This window comes from Stegostoma tigrinum, chromosome 20 (assembly GCF_030684315.1).
Source record: "Stegostoma tigrinum isolate sSteTig4 chromosome 20, sSteTig4.hap1, whole genome shotgun sequence".
Classification (NCBI taxonomy): domain Eukaryota; kingdom Metazoa; phylum Chordata; class Chondrichthyes; order Orectolobiformes; family Stegostomatidae; genus Stegostoma; species Stegostoma tigrinum.
The window spans coordinates 13,221,019-13,236,877 of record NC_081373.1 but is presented as its reverse complement, the minus strand read 5'-3'; the positions used below and the strand labels follow the sequence as shown (position 1 = coordinate 13,236,877).

The following is a 15,859-nucleotide window of genomic DNA, read 5'->3' as shown; positions in this document are numbered from 1 at the left end:
ATCAGCCAATCATATTTAGACCCTTTTCGTAGAGCCATGTCATTAATTACCCTGTCCCCATTCCTTCCCCACGGCCCTGTCACTTAGTCTCTGCTAATATTTATTTAAATATCTTTGAACTTTATTACTTCAACCCGCTTCTACTGCCTTTCAGGCAGCACATCCCAGGTCACAACTTGCTGATGTTGTGTCTAGTTCTTTTGTCAATCAGTTTGAATCTATGCCACTCTGGCCACTGACCCTCCCAGCACTGGGACCAATTTCATCTTATTTACTCTATTAAAACCTTGCACGATTTGGATGCTTTGATTAAATGTTTCCTAACTCTGCTCCAGTAAGAACAGTTCCCACCTTTTCTAGTCTCTCCACATTAGCTGAAGTCCCACAAGCCTTGTCCAATGCTTGTAAATCTCCTCCCCCAACTCTCCTAGGCCTAAAGTATGGGGCCCAGAACTGAGAATGCTATTCAAACTAAGATTTACTCTAACATCTTTGCTTTTGTACTTTGTGGGATCCCTGTGTGCTTTTCTCAAACAGTCTTTTCAACTCATCTTCAAAGCTTTCGAACAAACAGTTCCTCAGTCCTATGCACCCTTCTTAAAATTGTTCATATCACCTCCCCTCATTATTCCAAGAACAATTGCAAGAACTCATTTCAGAGTTTCTCTATTGTAAATTTCATCTGCCCAATGTCTTCCAATTTCATCACCATCTGCAGCCTCCCTAAGTCTGCTAACATTCCTGCATCACTCCTTACATTGTTGTTTCATATCAGTTGCAATTATAAATTGTTCCCTATATTTCCACATCTGGTTATTCATGTATATCTGTGCATTTCCAGTGCAAGCGGATACTCAACCCTGACCAAAGCCTCAAGCTATCAGCAATAATTAAACTGGTATCCAGTTCCCTTCACCCAACGTACCACAGCTGGGATCCTGTCGAATTGCTGACGTGTCCAGGTTTTCACTTCCAAGAAATGATTCCAGCCTTTTAGCAGAAACCCTGGCCTACAAATGAAAGAAATAATAAACTGAGTAGTCAAGGGACGTGCCTGGTAATTGAGGAATACCAGTAACTCCTTTCAAAGTGTTATCAAAAGCGAGTAGAATTCTCCTGGTCACCATGTCAAGGGAATCAGTTTTGGTTTGGTGGGTAAGACTCTCTCCCAGGTAACCTCAAAAACTGGGGCAGAGTTTTAGAATAAGGATTAGCCACTTAAGGCAGAGATAAGGAGGCATTTATTCATTGGTAATAGAATTCTCCGCTGTGTTCTCAAGTATGTTCAAAAACGAGTTTTGGGTATGAAAGGATTGGGCAGCAAAGTAGAATTGATGTCAAAGATCAGCTATTGGAAGGCAGGACCATTGTGCCAAATGGTCCACTCCAGTTCCCTTTTCTTAGGTTCTCTGTGCCAAAAATTATGGGTTTAAGCCCCATTTCACAAAGGTAGCCCCATATAATCCAGGCTGACATTCCATTGCGGCAATGAGGCAGTGCCACACTGTCCAAAGTGTTGCCTTTTGGATGAGGCTTGAAACTGTTTGCCTTCTGAGGGGCAAAATGAAGGTGTTTGCAAAGTCAAGAACAGAACAGAGGAAAGGAAAACTGCCTTGAGAGCAAAACCATTGCCGGAACTTTCTGCAACCATAGAAACAGGAGGATGGCCTTCAGCATCTCACATGTGATCCACCATTCCGTGAGATCATGGCTGACCTATGACCAAACTCCACAAAGCTGCCATGACCTCATAACTTTTAATATCTATCAGTCCAAGATTTAAAACTAACAATTGTTCCAGCATCAATTCCATTAAGTACATAAGAACATAAGAATTGGGAACAGGAGTAGGTGATCTGGCCCATCGAACCTGCTCAGCTATTTAATAAGATCATGACTGATCTTTTCATGGACTCAGCTCCACTTACCTGCCTGCTTCACATAACCCTCAATTCCTTCACTACTCAAAAGTCTATCTATCTTTGCCTTAAAATCATTGAATGAGGTATTTCAGCTGCTTCACTGGGCAAGGAATTCCACAGATTCACAACCCTTTGAGTGAAGAAGTTCCTCCTCAACTCAGTCCTAAATCTGGTCCCCCCAATTTTAAGGCTCTGACCCCTGGTTTTAGTTTTACCCTCTAGAGGATACAACCTCCCTGTTTCTATGTTACCTATTCTCTTCATAATTTTATATGTTTCTATAATAACCCCATCATTCCTCTCAATTCTAATGATCCTAGTCTACTCAATCTCTCCTCATAAGCTAACCCTCTCAATTCCAGAATCAACCCACAGAACCTCCTCTGCATCTCCTCGAGTGCCAGTACATCCTTTCTCAAGTAAGGAGAGTGCTCCAAATCCCTACCACCCTTTGTGGTAAACCATGTTTCCCAGCTTCACTCCCCACAGTGACTCCTGGTTTGGTCTAATCAGGGGTTTATATCATTGAAGCCTGATTTCAAACTCCTCTAATCTGCAAGATTCAAAGGCCAACATTCCATTGCCTTTTTGTTTACGTTCTCCATGTCGTCATGGCACTTTGATCATCTGTATATCTGGTACCCTCAATTCTCTTTAGATATCCAGTGATTCTGATGATTCACCGTATAGAGTGCCCCATGTACTGATCTTCCTTTAGGCCCACAGTGGAGAAAGTCACATTTGTCTGCTCTGAAATCTTTTTGCCACAGGGTCGTACCTGAACCGTTGATGAGATCACCATGGGCAGCATCATCAAAGGAAAGCGCAGAATGTTGAACAGTGAGATGGAGGTAAAGGCTTTCTTGGCATCGAGAACATTATTTGGATCCACAATGAGATACACACCGAAGCTGGTTAGAGTCACCTGTTCAACACAAAGGAGCAGATATGTGGGTTACAGAGAGTAATCCTCCACTTCTCATCCCAGTCACCTGCTTTAAAAATTCAACTTTAAACAAAACAATGTTGAACGATGATAGTTTCCCATAAGAACTGATTTACAAACTGGGGCTGGGTTGCCCAGTAAGTCACTAAACCCCAGTTTCTCCCCCTATTCGACCCAATCCCCGGTGAGTCTCTTTCCTAAACCCTCCAATCCCCAAGGAGTCTCTCTAATCCCTCAATCCCCAATGAGTCTCCCCCTCAATCCCCAATCTCTCAGCCCCACGATCCTCAATGAGTTGCCCCCTAATTCGCCCAATCCTATAATCCCCCAATCCCCAGTGAGTCTCTTCCTCAATTCCCCAATCCCCCAATCCCTCAATCCCCAGTGAGTGACTCCCTCAGTCCCCCAATCCCCAGTCAGTCTCCCCCCTTCATTCCCCCAAACACTCAACCCCCAATCCCCAGTGAGTCTCCCCATCCCTCTATACCCCAATGTCCACTAAGTCTCCCCAACCCCATTCCCCCCGACCCTCCCGATCCCCAGTGAGTGCAGTGATCCATGGTTTTCACCCTGCCTTTTGTTCTCAAACCCTTTCCTGGCCTGGAATTCCGTCAGATCTCTGTGCCTCTAAAATTCCAATCTCTGAAACATTCATAATAATCATTGTTTCCCGGTTAGTCACCGTGACTTCAGCCACCTGGGCTTTAAACTCCAGAATTCCTTCCCTAATTCATGCCTTCGCTCCACCTCCCTTGAAGACAATCCTGAAAATCTACCTGTTTGGTCACTTGCTTGAACACCTTCTTTTGTGGCTCAGGGTCAAACTGTGATAATGCTTTTGTAAAGCAATTGCAACATTAAAGGTGCTGTGTAAATGTAACGAGAGGCAATGCATTGTAGTAGGAAGAGCATTGAAAGACAATATAAAATAGGAGGTTGCAATTCTAACAGGACTGCAGGAGCAGAGGGACAAAGGGTTATGTGTGCACAGATCACTGAAGGCGGAAGGTCAGGTGGAGAGCACATTTAATAAAAAAATACAGTATCCTTAGCTTTATCATCAGGGCACAGAGTACAAGAACTTGTGTAAGACACTAGGACCTCAGATGTTGTACTATGGACAGTCCTGGGCACTGTATCACAGGAAGGCTCTGAATACACTGAAGGGCGGGCAGGAGCAATTTCTAAGAAGGGTTCCAGGAATGAGCAATTTCAGTGATGAGGTTAGACCAAAGCATTTGTGACTGTTCTCCTTGGAGAGAAGAAAGCTGACAGGAGACTTAATAGAGATTTTCAAAATCATGAGTGAGCTGGACAGAGTAGATATAGGGAGATGCTGTTTCCACTTGCGAAACGATCAACAACACAGATTGACAGTAAATATGACGTGAGAACAACTTTCACACATTATGAGGAGTTAGGGTCTGGAATGCACTGCCTGAAAATGTGGCAGATGCAGGTTCAAGTGAGACATTCAAGAGGGCACTGAATGAATATTTGGACAGAAATAATGTGCAAGGGCACAAGGTAAAGGGCAGGAGATTGGCAGTAAGTAATGATGTTCCTTTGAAGAGCTGATACAGATATGGTGGGCTGAATGGCCTCCTTCTGCACCATAACGCACCACTGTGACTCTGCGAAGTTTTTTAACAACAAACCTCTTTGACAAATGCACAAAAAGATTCTCAAATCAAGAAAACCTAATAGAATGGGAGTCACTTACCATGAAGGGCGTGCACATGACAAGGAAAATAGCAACGGCCAACAGATAGAAAGATTTCTTCATCATCTTTAACTCCTTGTCTCTTATTCCAAAAATCTGTTCAGCAAATGAAGGCTCCCAAGCATAAAACTTCATAACCTTCAAACATAAAAACGGTATTCTTCAGCACACAACTTGTTCCTGCTTGACCGCACTTCCTCTCAACTGTTTCCCTAGCACATCTAGTCATCTAATGAACATAAGAAATAAAAACTTGCATTTTATGTATTCACAGCCACTGGACTCCTCAAATTGCTTCTCAACCAATTAAGTACTTTTTTTTAAAAACTGTACTCTCATTGTTATGCTGCAGGAGAAACAATAGCCAATTTGCACACAGGAGGATCCCACAACCAGATAAGTAATAAAGAGATAATCTGTTTTTGCAATGTTGACTGAGGGATAAATATGAACAGGGCGAATTCCCCTGGTCTCTCCAGCGCCTAAGAATCTTTCATTTTTTAAAATTCACTCATGACATGTGAGTATTGCTGGCTGGGCCAATAATTCTTTCCCATTCCCAGCTGTCTTTAAGAAGCTGGTGGTGAGCAGCCTTCTTGCACCACAGCTGTAAATGTCCATGTTCTGTAGATAGACCCACAATGCTGTTAGGGAGGGAATTCCAGGATTTTGACCCAGTGACAGTGAGGGAACAGAGATATATTTCCCATTCAGGATGGTGAGTGGCTTGGAGGGGAACTTGGAGGTGATTGTGTACCAAAATATCTGCTGCCCTTGTCCTTCTAGATGGAAATGGTCATGGAAATGGAAGGTGCTGTCTAAGGGCATTTAGTGGATCTCTACAGTGCATCTCATTGATGGTATATATTGCTGATGCTGAACTGTACTGGTGGAGGTTCTGAATGGATGTGGTACCAATCAAATGGGTTGCTTTGTCCTGGATTATTGTTGGAACTGCACCATCCAGGCAAATGGGGAGTATTCAATCGCACTCCTGACCACAATCATCTTCCTATGTGCCAGGTATGACTCTAACCACTGGAGAGTTTGCCCCAATTTCTAGGGCTAAGGCTCCTGATGCCACACTCAGTCAAATGCAGCCTTGATGTTTCGGGCTGAAACTCTCACCTCAGCTCTTCAGCTCTTTTGTCCATGTTTGAACCAGGGCTGTAATGAGGCCAGGAGCTGAGTGGCCCAATCTGGGTGTTACTGAGCAAGTGCTGCATGATAGTACTGTTGATGACACTGCCAGCAATTTACTGACCAAGCCCAACGAAGGAGGTAGATAGCTTAAAGTTTAATTCGGAAAGGAGTAAAATCCAACAGCTCAGTCCGCTCCCCCAGTATTGCACTGGAGCAACAGTGTATGATTATTGTACTCAAGCCCCGGAGTGAGCCTTGTGCCCACAATATTCTGACTCAGGAAGTAAATGTGCTACCCACTGATCCACAGCTGACATAGTGCCCAGTAATGACAGTCCTTCTTATGCCATTTGCAACCTGCTACACGATTCACTGACATTTTCCTCCTATTTTTCGGGTTTACCTTATTTACTTGCTGTTGTGTTGGAGATATGCAGTAGTTTTTTTAATTCATTCATTTATGGGATGTCGGTGTCTCTGGCTAGACCAGTATTTATTGCCCAGAGGGCAGTTAAGAGTCAACCACCTTGCTGGGGGTCTGGAGTCATATGTAGGCCAGACCAGGTAAGGGTGGCAGTCTCCTTTCCCGAAGGATATTAATGAACCAGATGGGTTTTTCCCCCAAGAATCAATTCATTGTCATCATTATATGACTTTTAATTCCAAACTTTTATTGAATTCAAAATCCACCATTTACCATGGCAGGATTTGAACCCTGGGCCCCAGAAACATCACCTGGGACTCCGGATTAACATTCCAGCAATAATACTACAAGGCCTATAATATTATCTCCACAGCAAGATGATACTGTGGGCGGCACGGTGGATCACAGCACCAGGGACCGGGGTTCAATTCTAGCCTCGGGCGACACTCAGCGTGGAGTCTGCACATTCTCCCCGAGTCTGCGTGGGTTTCCACTGGGTGCTCTGGTTTCCTCCCACAGTCCAAAGACGTGCAGGCTAGGCAAATTGTTTATACTAAATTGCCCGTAATGCCCAGAAATGTTTAGGTTAGGTGGATTAGACATGGGAAATGTAGGGTGGGTGGGTCTGGGTGGAATGCTCTTCAGAGGGGTGGTGTGGGCTTCTTCGGCCAAATGGCCTGTTTCCACGCTGTAGGGAGTCAATGATTCTATGATACACTTGTTTCAACACATAAAGGAAATGTAGCATTGAATGCTTTATAATAGCTGTTCTTTCATCCTTACAGCAACCTACTTCAGTTTAATTACTATATCCAAATGACCGAATGCAGGCTTAACTAATCATACACAGTGAGCAATGAACACTCAATAGACACATATAATCAAACACAGAACCATGGAGCACCACATTCACGGCTGAACTGTCAGGGGATCAGACCTTATGACAAGGTCCTGTTTGCCTGATCAGCAGGACATTGCTAAAGGTAACAAAAATGCAAGGATTAAAATGTTGTTTTTCTGAGGCAGTGAGTAAATCTACAGATGGACTGTGTGCACCCGACAGGCCAGTGTCAGCAGGAATCTGTCAGCAAATCTTGTACAAACAAAACAACATTAGAGACGCTGCGGAGTTAGAAGACAGAGAAGTACCAGACATTAACAAGGAATGGGGCATGATCTGAGAAGATGCACTGACGCTTGACTGGGTGATACAGACATTCACGACATTAGCACACACAGCCTGTGACACAGTCCTAAGTGACACAACATAACTAGGAATTCTGTGTCTGGTAATATGAACTTGCAGTCAGTTTCAGAGAAGTGATGATGACAGCCACTGACAATTCACCATCAAACAATCCCCTCCCTGTCTCTCAGAAAATCTGGCCCCATAACAGCGGAATGTCTCCACACAATGGTTGATAGTTACTCAGCCAGTATGTCTTGGATCCAAGTTCCACTCCAGAGACCCGGGCACAAATGTCCAGGCAGACAATGCCAGTGCAGTATTAAGGAAGTGATGCAGTGTTGGATGCACCATCTTTTGGATGAGAAATTAATGTGAGGCACCATCTGCTTGCTCAGGTGGATTAAAAAGATCCAATGACCACTATTGGCAAGGCAGAACAGGGGAGGGGTTTCCTGACTTCCTGGCTTCATTTTTAATCCCTCAATCAACATCCCCGAAAACATATCACCCACTGAATATCACAATTCGTATCGTGGGATCTCGCTGCGCTTAAATTAACTAACGAGTTTCCGATGACAATGAATACTTCTCCAAAGTGCTTCGTTGGCTGTGCACTTTGAAATATCCTGAGGTTGCAAAAGGCGCTAGACAAATGCGTGCTGTTTCATGCTGCACAGTCTTCCATTAGATCATCTCATGATCTCACTGCCAAAATTTAAGCCCAGCCCGCTCACCCCTGCAGGCTCAGAAGACTGGCACCTGAATGTTTAGAAGGAAATAATCAAGCAGATTAATTGTTAGTGTTAATGTTGAGTATCTCTGAGAAGCACATACATCAGGCAGTCAGGGTTCCTTAGGAATAAATACCACATATCCTCACGCACCCAGTTATCAACTCGCAATATTGTTCATTCTCACTGTTCCAAACAGGGTTTCCTGCACCCATAAATGAAAAGTACCTTTATTCCATTCAGAATTTCATTCATTAATTTCATTCTTTGGTCCTTGTGTTCCATGTTCTTCATCTGTTAGAATAAAAGGTCATGTTAACATTTGTTTTGCAAGTAGTCATTGCTTTCAAAGCCTTGCCCAACTTAAATATTGCAATGACCAATAGGAGTGACTTAAGAATGAGTATTTTCCTCTTGTTTTCTCTACTATTCTGTAGTGATTGAGATCCAAACCTACAGAAGCTGGTCATTCTATCATATTGGTCCATGTGTTTTGATACTCTATTCCAAATTGTCCCACCCACCTGAGCAGGTGAACACCGCACACCTCACTTGAAGAAGAACTGATCATTCTAATGATCAGGATGGCAATGCCCACTTATCTGATACCACACCAACTCAACCCCATTACACAATGACTAACAGTGAGAGGTTACTCAATTCCTTGAGCATGTTCACAGAGTAAGACAGAAAACCATTCAACCCATCGAGTTTGTGCTGTCTCTTTCCACCCTATCAATACTGTATTCCAACATAAAAGAAAAAGCTTTTCATTAAGTTACCTCTAATGCTTTTACCAATCACCTTCAATCTGTGCTCTTTGATTGTCAGTCCTAAGCATCATGGAATCATACAGCACAGAAACAAACCCTTCGGCCCAACACCTCCATGCTGACCAAGTTCCCCAAACTAAACTAGTCCCATTTGCTTGCATTTGGTCTATATCCTCCTAAACCTTTTTCATGTCCCTGTCCAGATGTCCTTTGAATATTGTAACTGTATCTGCATCTATCACTTCCTCTGGCAATTCATTCCACACATGCACCACCCTCTGTGTGAAAATGTTGCCCCTCAGGTCCCTCATAAGTATTTCTCTTCTCAGCTTAAAATTACATCCTCTGGTTTTGAACTCCCCTACCTTAGGGGAAAAAAAACTTTGCTTTTCAACATATCTGTGTCCCTTACAATTTTATAAACCGCGATAAGGTCACCTCTCAACCTCCTCCTTTATAACTCAAACGCTCCAGTCCCAGTAACATCCTTGTAAATCTTTTCTGAAACTTCTCCAGTTTATTAATATCCTTCCTGTAGCAGATCCTTCAGACACTGGAACCATTTTTCTCCTGATGTAAACTCATGATTCAAACATTACCTTAAACCTGTGTTTCAGGGAATTGGCCCCCCTGTCAGTGAAGACATTTCTCCTTGCCTACCTCGAATAAATCTCTTTGCTCTGAGGAAAAGAATCCACATAGCTATCTACATGGTTCCTCCAACAAGAAAGAAACAGCAACTTGTGCATTTATGTAGTGCCTTTAAGGTGATCCAACATGCTTCACAGAAACACTACCAAACAAAATTTGAGACCAAACTCTAGAAGATATTGTGGCAGGAGACCAAAGCTCAGCCAAAGAGGTTGATTTAAGGGAGGGGAGTGAGACAAAGGGAGGAAATTCCACTCAATGACCTCCCCCAATGTAGGCCAAGTAAATCTTCACTTAATCTTCTCTGCTCTGAGGAAAGCAATCCCAACTTCCCTAGCAATAAAAGCAAGATACTGTGGCTGTTCAAAATCTGAAATAACAGCAGAAAAAAGTGGAGAAACTCAGCAGGTCTGGCAATATCTGAGGAGAGAAAAACAGAGTTAATGTTTCAAGTTGGGTGACCCTTCTTCAGAACTGAAGTGACTAGAAAGATAATGTTTTTATGCTGTTGACAAAGAATGAGGAGGTATGAGTGGAACACATGGTGAGGGTGGCCACAGCAAAAGACAACAAAGTGGAGGAGCAATAGAGATGAACAGTAGGTGTTAATAGTAGAGGAATGATAGAGTTGAAGAGTAGATGTTAATAGTAGAGGAGTGATAGAGATGAAGAGTAGGTGTCAACAGTAGAAGAATAATAGAAATGAACAGTAGGTGTTAATAGTAAAGGAGTGATAGAGATGAGGAGTAGGTGTTAATAGTAGAGGAGTGATAGAGATGAAGAGTAGGTGTCACCAGTAGAGGAATGATAGAAATGAAGAGTAGGTGTTAATAGTAGAGGAGTGATAGAGAGGAACAGTAGGTATTAATAGAAGAGGAACTGAGCCAAAACCTAGTAAAGAAGATACAATGAGGTGGGAATGGAGTGTAATCAAAATGGATCTCACCTTCTCTAATCATCCACATGCTAATGCTTGGTAATAGATCATTCTTCTGCACCCTCGCCATGGCCCTTTGGACTAACTTTGGTAAAGACGTCTTTGAGAATTGGCATCTCGTTACCTGTAGATTCTTGATTCTGCTCATCAATACCCCATTGATGGGGATCAGTAGGATCATGATTGCCAGACCGGCCAAGACTGAGGGCCCCAGCTCCTGCCACAGGAAAACAACCCCCACCAAAATCTGCAGAGGAGCTGACCACAGCAAATGGATGAAGTTTGTGACATCATTGAATCTCTGCGCATCGACAGCCATCAAGTTCACAATCTCACCCGTTGTCGATTGCTTGCGGGCTGTGTTGGATACAGTCAGGGCCTGTCGGAGATCAGGAAAAAGGACAGCTCTAATTTGAACATCATGTGAATTTACACAGACACCCCACAACCCCCAACCATACCTGCCCCCACTTTGACCTCCCCCAGCACAATCACATTATTGGCAAAATGTGCTCCAGTTAGTTAATTAGTTGATTTTAGAACATTATGGTATGAATCAGAGCCAGAGTGCATTCCTGAATGAGTGTAGATCCTATCAAATGATTCAGGGAACAGAGTAGTAGCTCACAAAGAAATGTGTCCCATTTATGTGCTCTGGGCTTTTAATCAGATCATCCCACTTATCTGTCATTCCCCCACACTGCTCACTGGTTCCCAGTCCATCAAAAGTCTCATAGAAAATAGGGACAGGAGTATACTATTCAGTCTTTCGAGTCTGGTCCACCATTCATTATAATCATGGCTGATTATCTAACTCAGTGCCCAGTTCCTGCTTTCACGTCACACTCTTTGATCCCTTTAGCCATGTATCTATAAACCCTCATCCCAGTTTTCAAAACTTTCCACCCCTCCGTGTGTCTGTGATCCTTCCCCATCCCCCAAAACATCTGCTTTCCTGCAATCCCAATAATTCTGGATCCTTCAAATCCAGTCTTTAAATTTCAATCCCACAATTTCTATCACTCAATATCCCAGCATTGGTCCTGTTCTCAGGTACTGTGTACCTTCTTGTAGACAGCTGCCATGATTGCAGTCCGCACTCGCATCCCCAGCAGAAAACAGCAGTGGAAATATTGCTGCAACAGGAGAGACTGAAACAAGGCAACCATAAACAGCAGCACGGCATACAGATACCCCATCCACTGGTAAACAGACATGTCCTCAGTGAAGGAAACCATTTGCCTGTTTATTAAAAAAAAAGGAGCAGAAAATACAGGGTTGAAAGAAGTTTAAAGTTGGCATCTAACAGAGAAATGCTGAGCTTGTTTCATCAGTCCAGCAACTCACCTCCTGACTCCCCCAAAGCCTGTCCAACATCTATAAGACACAAGTTAGGAGTGTGATGGAATGCTCCCGACTTGCCTGGATGTGTGCAGCTCCGGCAACACTCAAGAAGTTTGACATCATCCATGACAAAGCAACCCACTCGATTGGTCCCACATCCATAAACATCCACTCCCTCCCCCACTGACACTCAGTAGCAGCAGTGCATACTATTTAAAAGATACACTACAGAAATTCACCAAAGATCCTTGGCCAGCACCTTCCAAACCCATGATCACTTCCATCTAGAAGGACAAGGGCAGCAGATACAGGGGAACACCACCTCCTGCAGGTTTCCCTCCAAACCACTCACTATTGGAAATATATCCCTGTTCCTTTAGTGTCATTGGGTCTAAATCCTGGAATTCCCTGCCTAACAGCATTGTGTATGTGCCTGCAGCACGTAGACTGCAGCAGTTTAAGACGGCAACTCAGGAAGGGCAATAAATGCTGGCTCAGCCAGTAACGGCCAAGTGCCAGATGTGAATAAAAAACACAACACAATAACCTATCTATTGATACAGCACCTGTTTCAATGTAAGAAATATCCCTTCCACAGCAGAATACCAAATAAAACTTAGAAAAACAGGAGCAGGATTAGTCCATTCAGCCCTTCGAGTCTGCTCCATCATTTAACATGATCATGGCTGATCATCTAACTCAGTCCCCTGTTCTCCCCATTACCACTTGAACTGTTTAGCCCTAAGAACTATAACTAACTCTTGAAGACATTCAATGTTTTGGCCTTGATTGCTTTCTGTGGTAGAGAATTCCACAGGCTCCCCACTCTCCTGTTGAAGAAAATTGGGTCACATGAGGAGCTGTTGGAACAGGGGACCAGCAGAGCTGAGGAAGTATCAGTTTTAGGGAGAGTCTTTAAGGCAGAGGGACAGAGAGAGAGAGAGAGTCAAAGAGATTTAAGGAGGTAATTCCAGAGCTTACAGACTCAACATGTGAAGGTGCAGCAGCCAATAGTGATGTGTCTGAAATTGGGAGATGCACAAGAGGCCAGAATTGTAAGAGATCTCAGCGTACTGTGGGGCTAGATGTAATAACAGAGATTGGAGTAAAAAGGTGAGACTATGCAGGGGTTAACAAGGGTGTGAAATTTTAAATTCATTTTAAATTAAAATAGTCGCACAGGCCAGAGTCAGTGTGGGTCAAGAGCGTAGGAGGTGACAGAAAAAAGGAGTTTACCATGAAACAGTCATTGGGACACCAAAATATTTGGATCTATGGATGTTTATGGAATGTGGTGATCAGGAAAGCATTTGGAATTGTCCAGTCTGGAGGTAATAAGAAATAAAAACTGAAAGAACTTCGGATGCTGTAAATCAGGAGCAAAAACACAAATTGCTGGAAAAGCTCAGCAGGTCTGGCAGCATCTGTGAAGAAAAAGATCAAAGTTAACATTTCGGGTCCAGTGACCCTTCCTCAGAACAGGAGGTAACAAGATATGGAGGTGATAAGATATGGACTCGAGAGGGCTCAGAGGAGAAGGGCCGAAATAAAGAAGTTTGGAGAAAATAACGAGAGACAGGGGATTAAACAGACATTCACAAAGTCCAAATCCCATTCACAGGGTCCAGCACCAAAAATCCAAACTGACCCGCCAAGTGCAACGCTAACGGAGCACTGCACTACCAGAGACACTATCTTTTAAATGGGATGCTTAACCAAGTCCCCATCTGCCTGTTCAGCTGGATGATCCCGTGCCATTATCACAAAGAACAGCACAGCAGATCACCCAATGTCTCAATCAGTACATCTCTCTCCACCCCCATCACAGAGTATCTGATCACCAGCTCATTGCAATTTGTAGCATCTTACTTGATAAAACTTGACTGTTGATTTTCCTACCTTTTCCTTGGAAACGTATTCTACTGGCTGAACCGTAACGACAGGTGTATGTAAATACAAGGCTTTCTATAATTTCCATTCTTTGACATTTTGCTCTCTTAAGGTAAAGGCCAAAATTCTAGTTCTTAAAGAAATGAAGAGGCTTAACAGGGAAGACGGAGGGAAGGTAATACCAGTTTTGGGGGAAAACGGAGACTTAGCTTGAAGACAGTCTCTAATAAAACAAACAATGAATTCGGAAGTAAAACATAGAACACAGAACAGTGCAGAACTGCACGCAGAAGTTGTTGGAAAAGCTCAGCAGGTCTGGCAGCTTCTGCATTCTGAGGAAGGGTCACCAGGTCCGAAACGTGTACTCTGATTTTTGCTCACAGGTACTGCTGAGCTTTTCCAGCAAATTCTGTTTTTGTTCCTGATTTACGGCATCCGCAGTTCTTTTGGTTGTTAATGAATTTGGTAGCACTCTCTTTGCACAGAGAGTTGGGAGAAGCCAAAGGGAGTAGTAGGGGTGAATAATATTGATTAATTGAAGAGAAAGCTGAATTAACACAAGACAGAGAAAAGAACAGAAGGATGTGTGGATTGGGTAAGATGAAGAGAGATGGGGAAGGAGGCTTGTGTGGAGCACTAACAACAGCATGGCACTGTTCGACTGAATGCCCCGTTCCATATCTTTAATATGGTACAACTCTACTCACTTCAGCAGCTGTGGATTCACAAACATTAATGTATCGTGGAGCAGTTTAAAAATGACTGCCTTGATGAGGATGTGTCGATAGTTTTTAAGCATTGACAGCACCAGCCACCCCTCAGCCATCTTTGGTGCGAGTTTCGCCTTCTCAGACTTTTTCTTTTTGTCTTTCCTGGTCTTTTCTTCCTAAAGAAAGAGACAGACAGAGGAACAGTTCAAGGTGCAGTCAGAATCACAAAGGTGTTAATGAAATCTACAAGTCTGGCGCTCCACACAGGCGGAGATACTCAGCTTTAAACCAGGACAGCACAGGCCTCATTCTGGATTTCATCTGAGCATATGGGCCGTCTGCTTATTGAGCATAACCACACAAGCATTTACATTCAGAACCACCGCTAATTCACCAGTACTGAAACTCGTGTACATCAGGTTTTGCCAGTGATCTGATGTTGCCAATAAAAGTAGCTCCAGAACAGAAGCTTCACTGCCAGTTCACCACCATCCTGACTTGGAAATACACTGCCATTCCTTCAGCGACACTGGGCCCAAATCCTGAATCTTCTTCCCTGACAACACTGACAGGATCCTTGCTGCTGAAAGGCTGCAGGTGTTGAAGAAGGCAGCTCATGACTACCTTTTCCAGGTCAACAGGGATGGGCAATAAAGCCTGACCCAGCTAGAGACATCCACATGGTGTGAAAGGACATAAAAATTAATAGTACACAGTGATGGGATTCGTTGAAGAGAACTGAGAGGAGACTATTTCTGTGTATACTTCTTATTTTTGTACATATGATGTGGGGTCCATCTCTAATTACTCTATTTGAAGAGAGTACGTGAGCTGCCTTCTTCAATCCCTCCAGTCCTTGGGGTGACCCATAAGGCTGTTAAACAGCCATAGAGTCATAGAGCTGTGCAGCACGGAAACAGGCCCTTCAGTCCAACTCAGCCATGCCGGCCAGATATATTAAATTAATATAGTACCATTTGCCAGCATTTGGTTCACATCACTCTTAAACCCTTCCTATTCATTTACCCACCCAGATGCCTTTTAAATGCTGTAATTGTACCAGCCTCCACCACTTCCTCTGGCAGCTCAGTCCATACATGCACCACCCTCTGCGTGAAAAAGGTGCCCCTGAGGTCCCTTCTGAATCTTTCCCTTCTCACCTTAAACCTATGCCCTTTAGTTTTGGACTCCCCTACCCTGGGAAAAAGAACTTGCTATTCACCCTATCCATGCCCCTCATGATTTAATAAACATCTATAAGGTCACCCCTCAGCCTCTGACACCCAGGGGGAAATAGCCCCAGCCTATTCAGCCTCTCCTTATAACCCAAACCCTCAAGGGAGTTCCAGAATTCTGACCCAGTGGCAACAAAGGAACAGCAATATACTTAATAGAATTAAAAAGCTGAATCCATCATGGAGGGGCCCTTCGTCAAGCTTTGCCTTGGTTTTTATGAATTGAGTATTGGAAGGGGTC

General features: G+C 43.6%; 1 protein-coding gene across 1 annotated transcript in view; it reads right to left on the bottom strand.

Annotated features, from left to right (window-relative positions):
* The window catches only part of abcc2 (ATP-binding cassette, sub-family C (CFTR/MRP), member 2), a 63,517-nt gene that overhangs the window by 31,922 nt on the left and 15,736 nt on the right, over nucleotides 1-15,859 (bottom strand). Inside the window, exons 8-14 of the mRNA XM_059653010.1 lie at nucleotides 14,381-14,559; nucleotides 11,504-11,681; nucleotides 10,564-10,818; nucleotides 8,307-8,372; nucleotides 4,592-4,729; nucleotides 2,701-2,847; nucleotides 926-1,010 (exon numbers count right to left, since the gene is read on the bottom strand). Of these exons, the coding sequence (XP_059508993.1) occupies nucleotides 926-1,010; nucleotides 2,701-2,847; nucleotides 4,592-4,729; nucleotides 8,307-8,372; nucleotides 10,564-10,818; nucleotides 11,504-11,681; nucleotides 14,381-14,559 (1,048 nt within the window). The remainder of the gene's footprint in view (nucleotides 1-925; nucleotides 1,011-2,700; nucleotides 2,848-4,591; nucleotides 4,730-8,306; nucleotides 8,373-10,563; nucleotides 10,819-11,503; nucleotides 11,682-14,380; nucleotides 14,560-15,859) is intronic.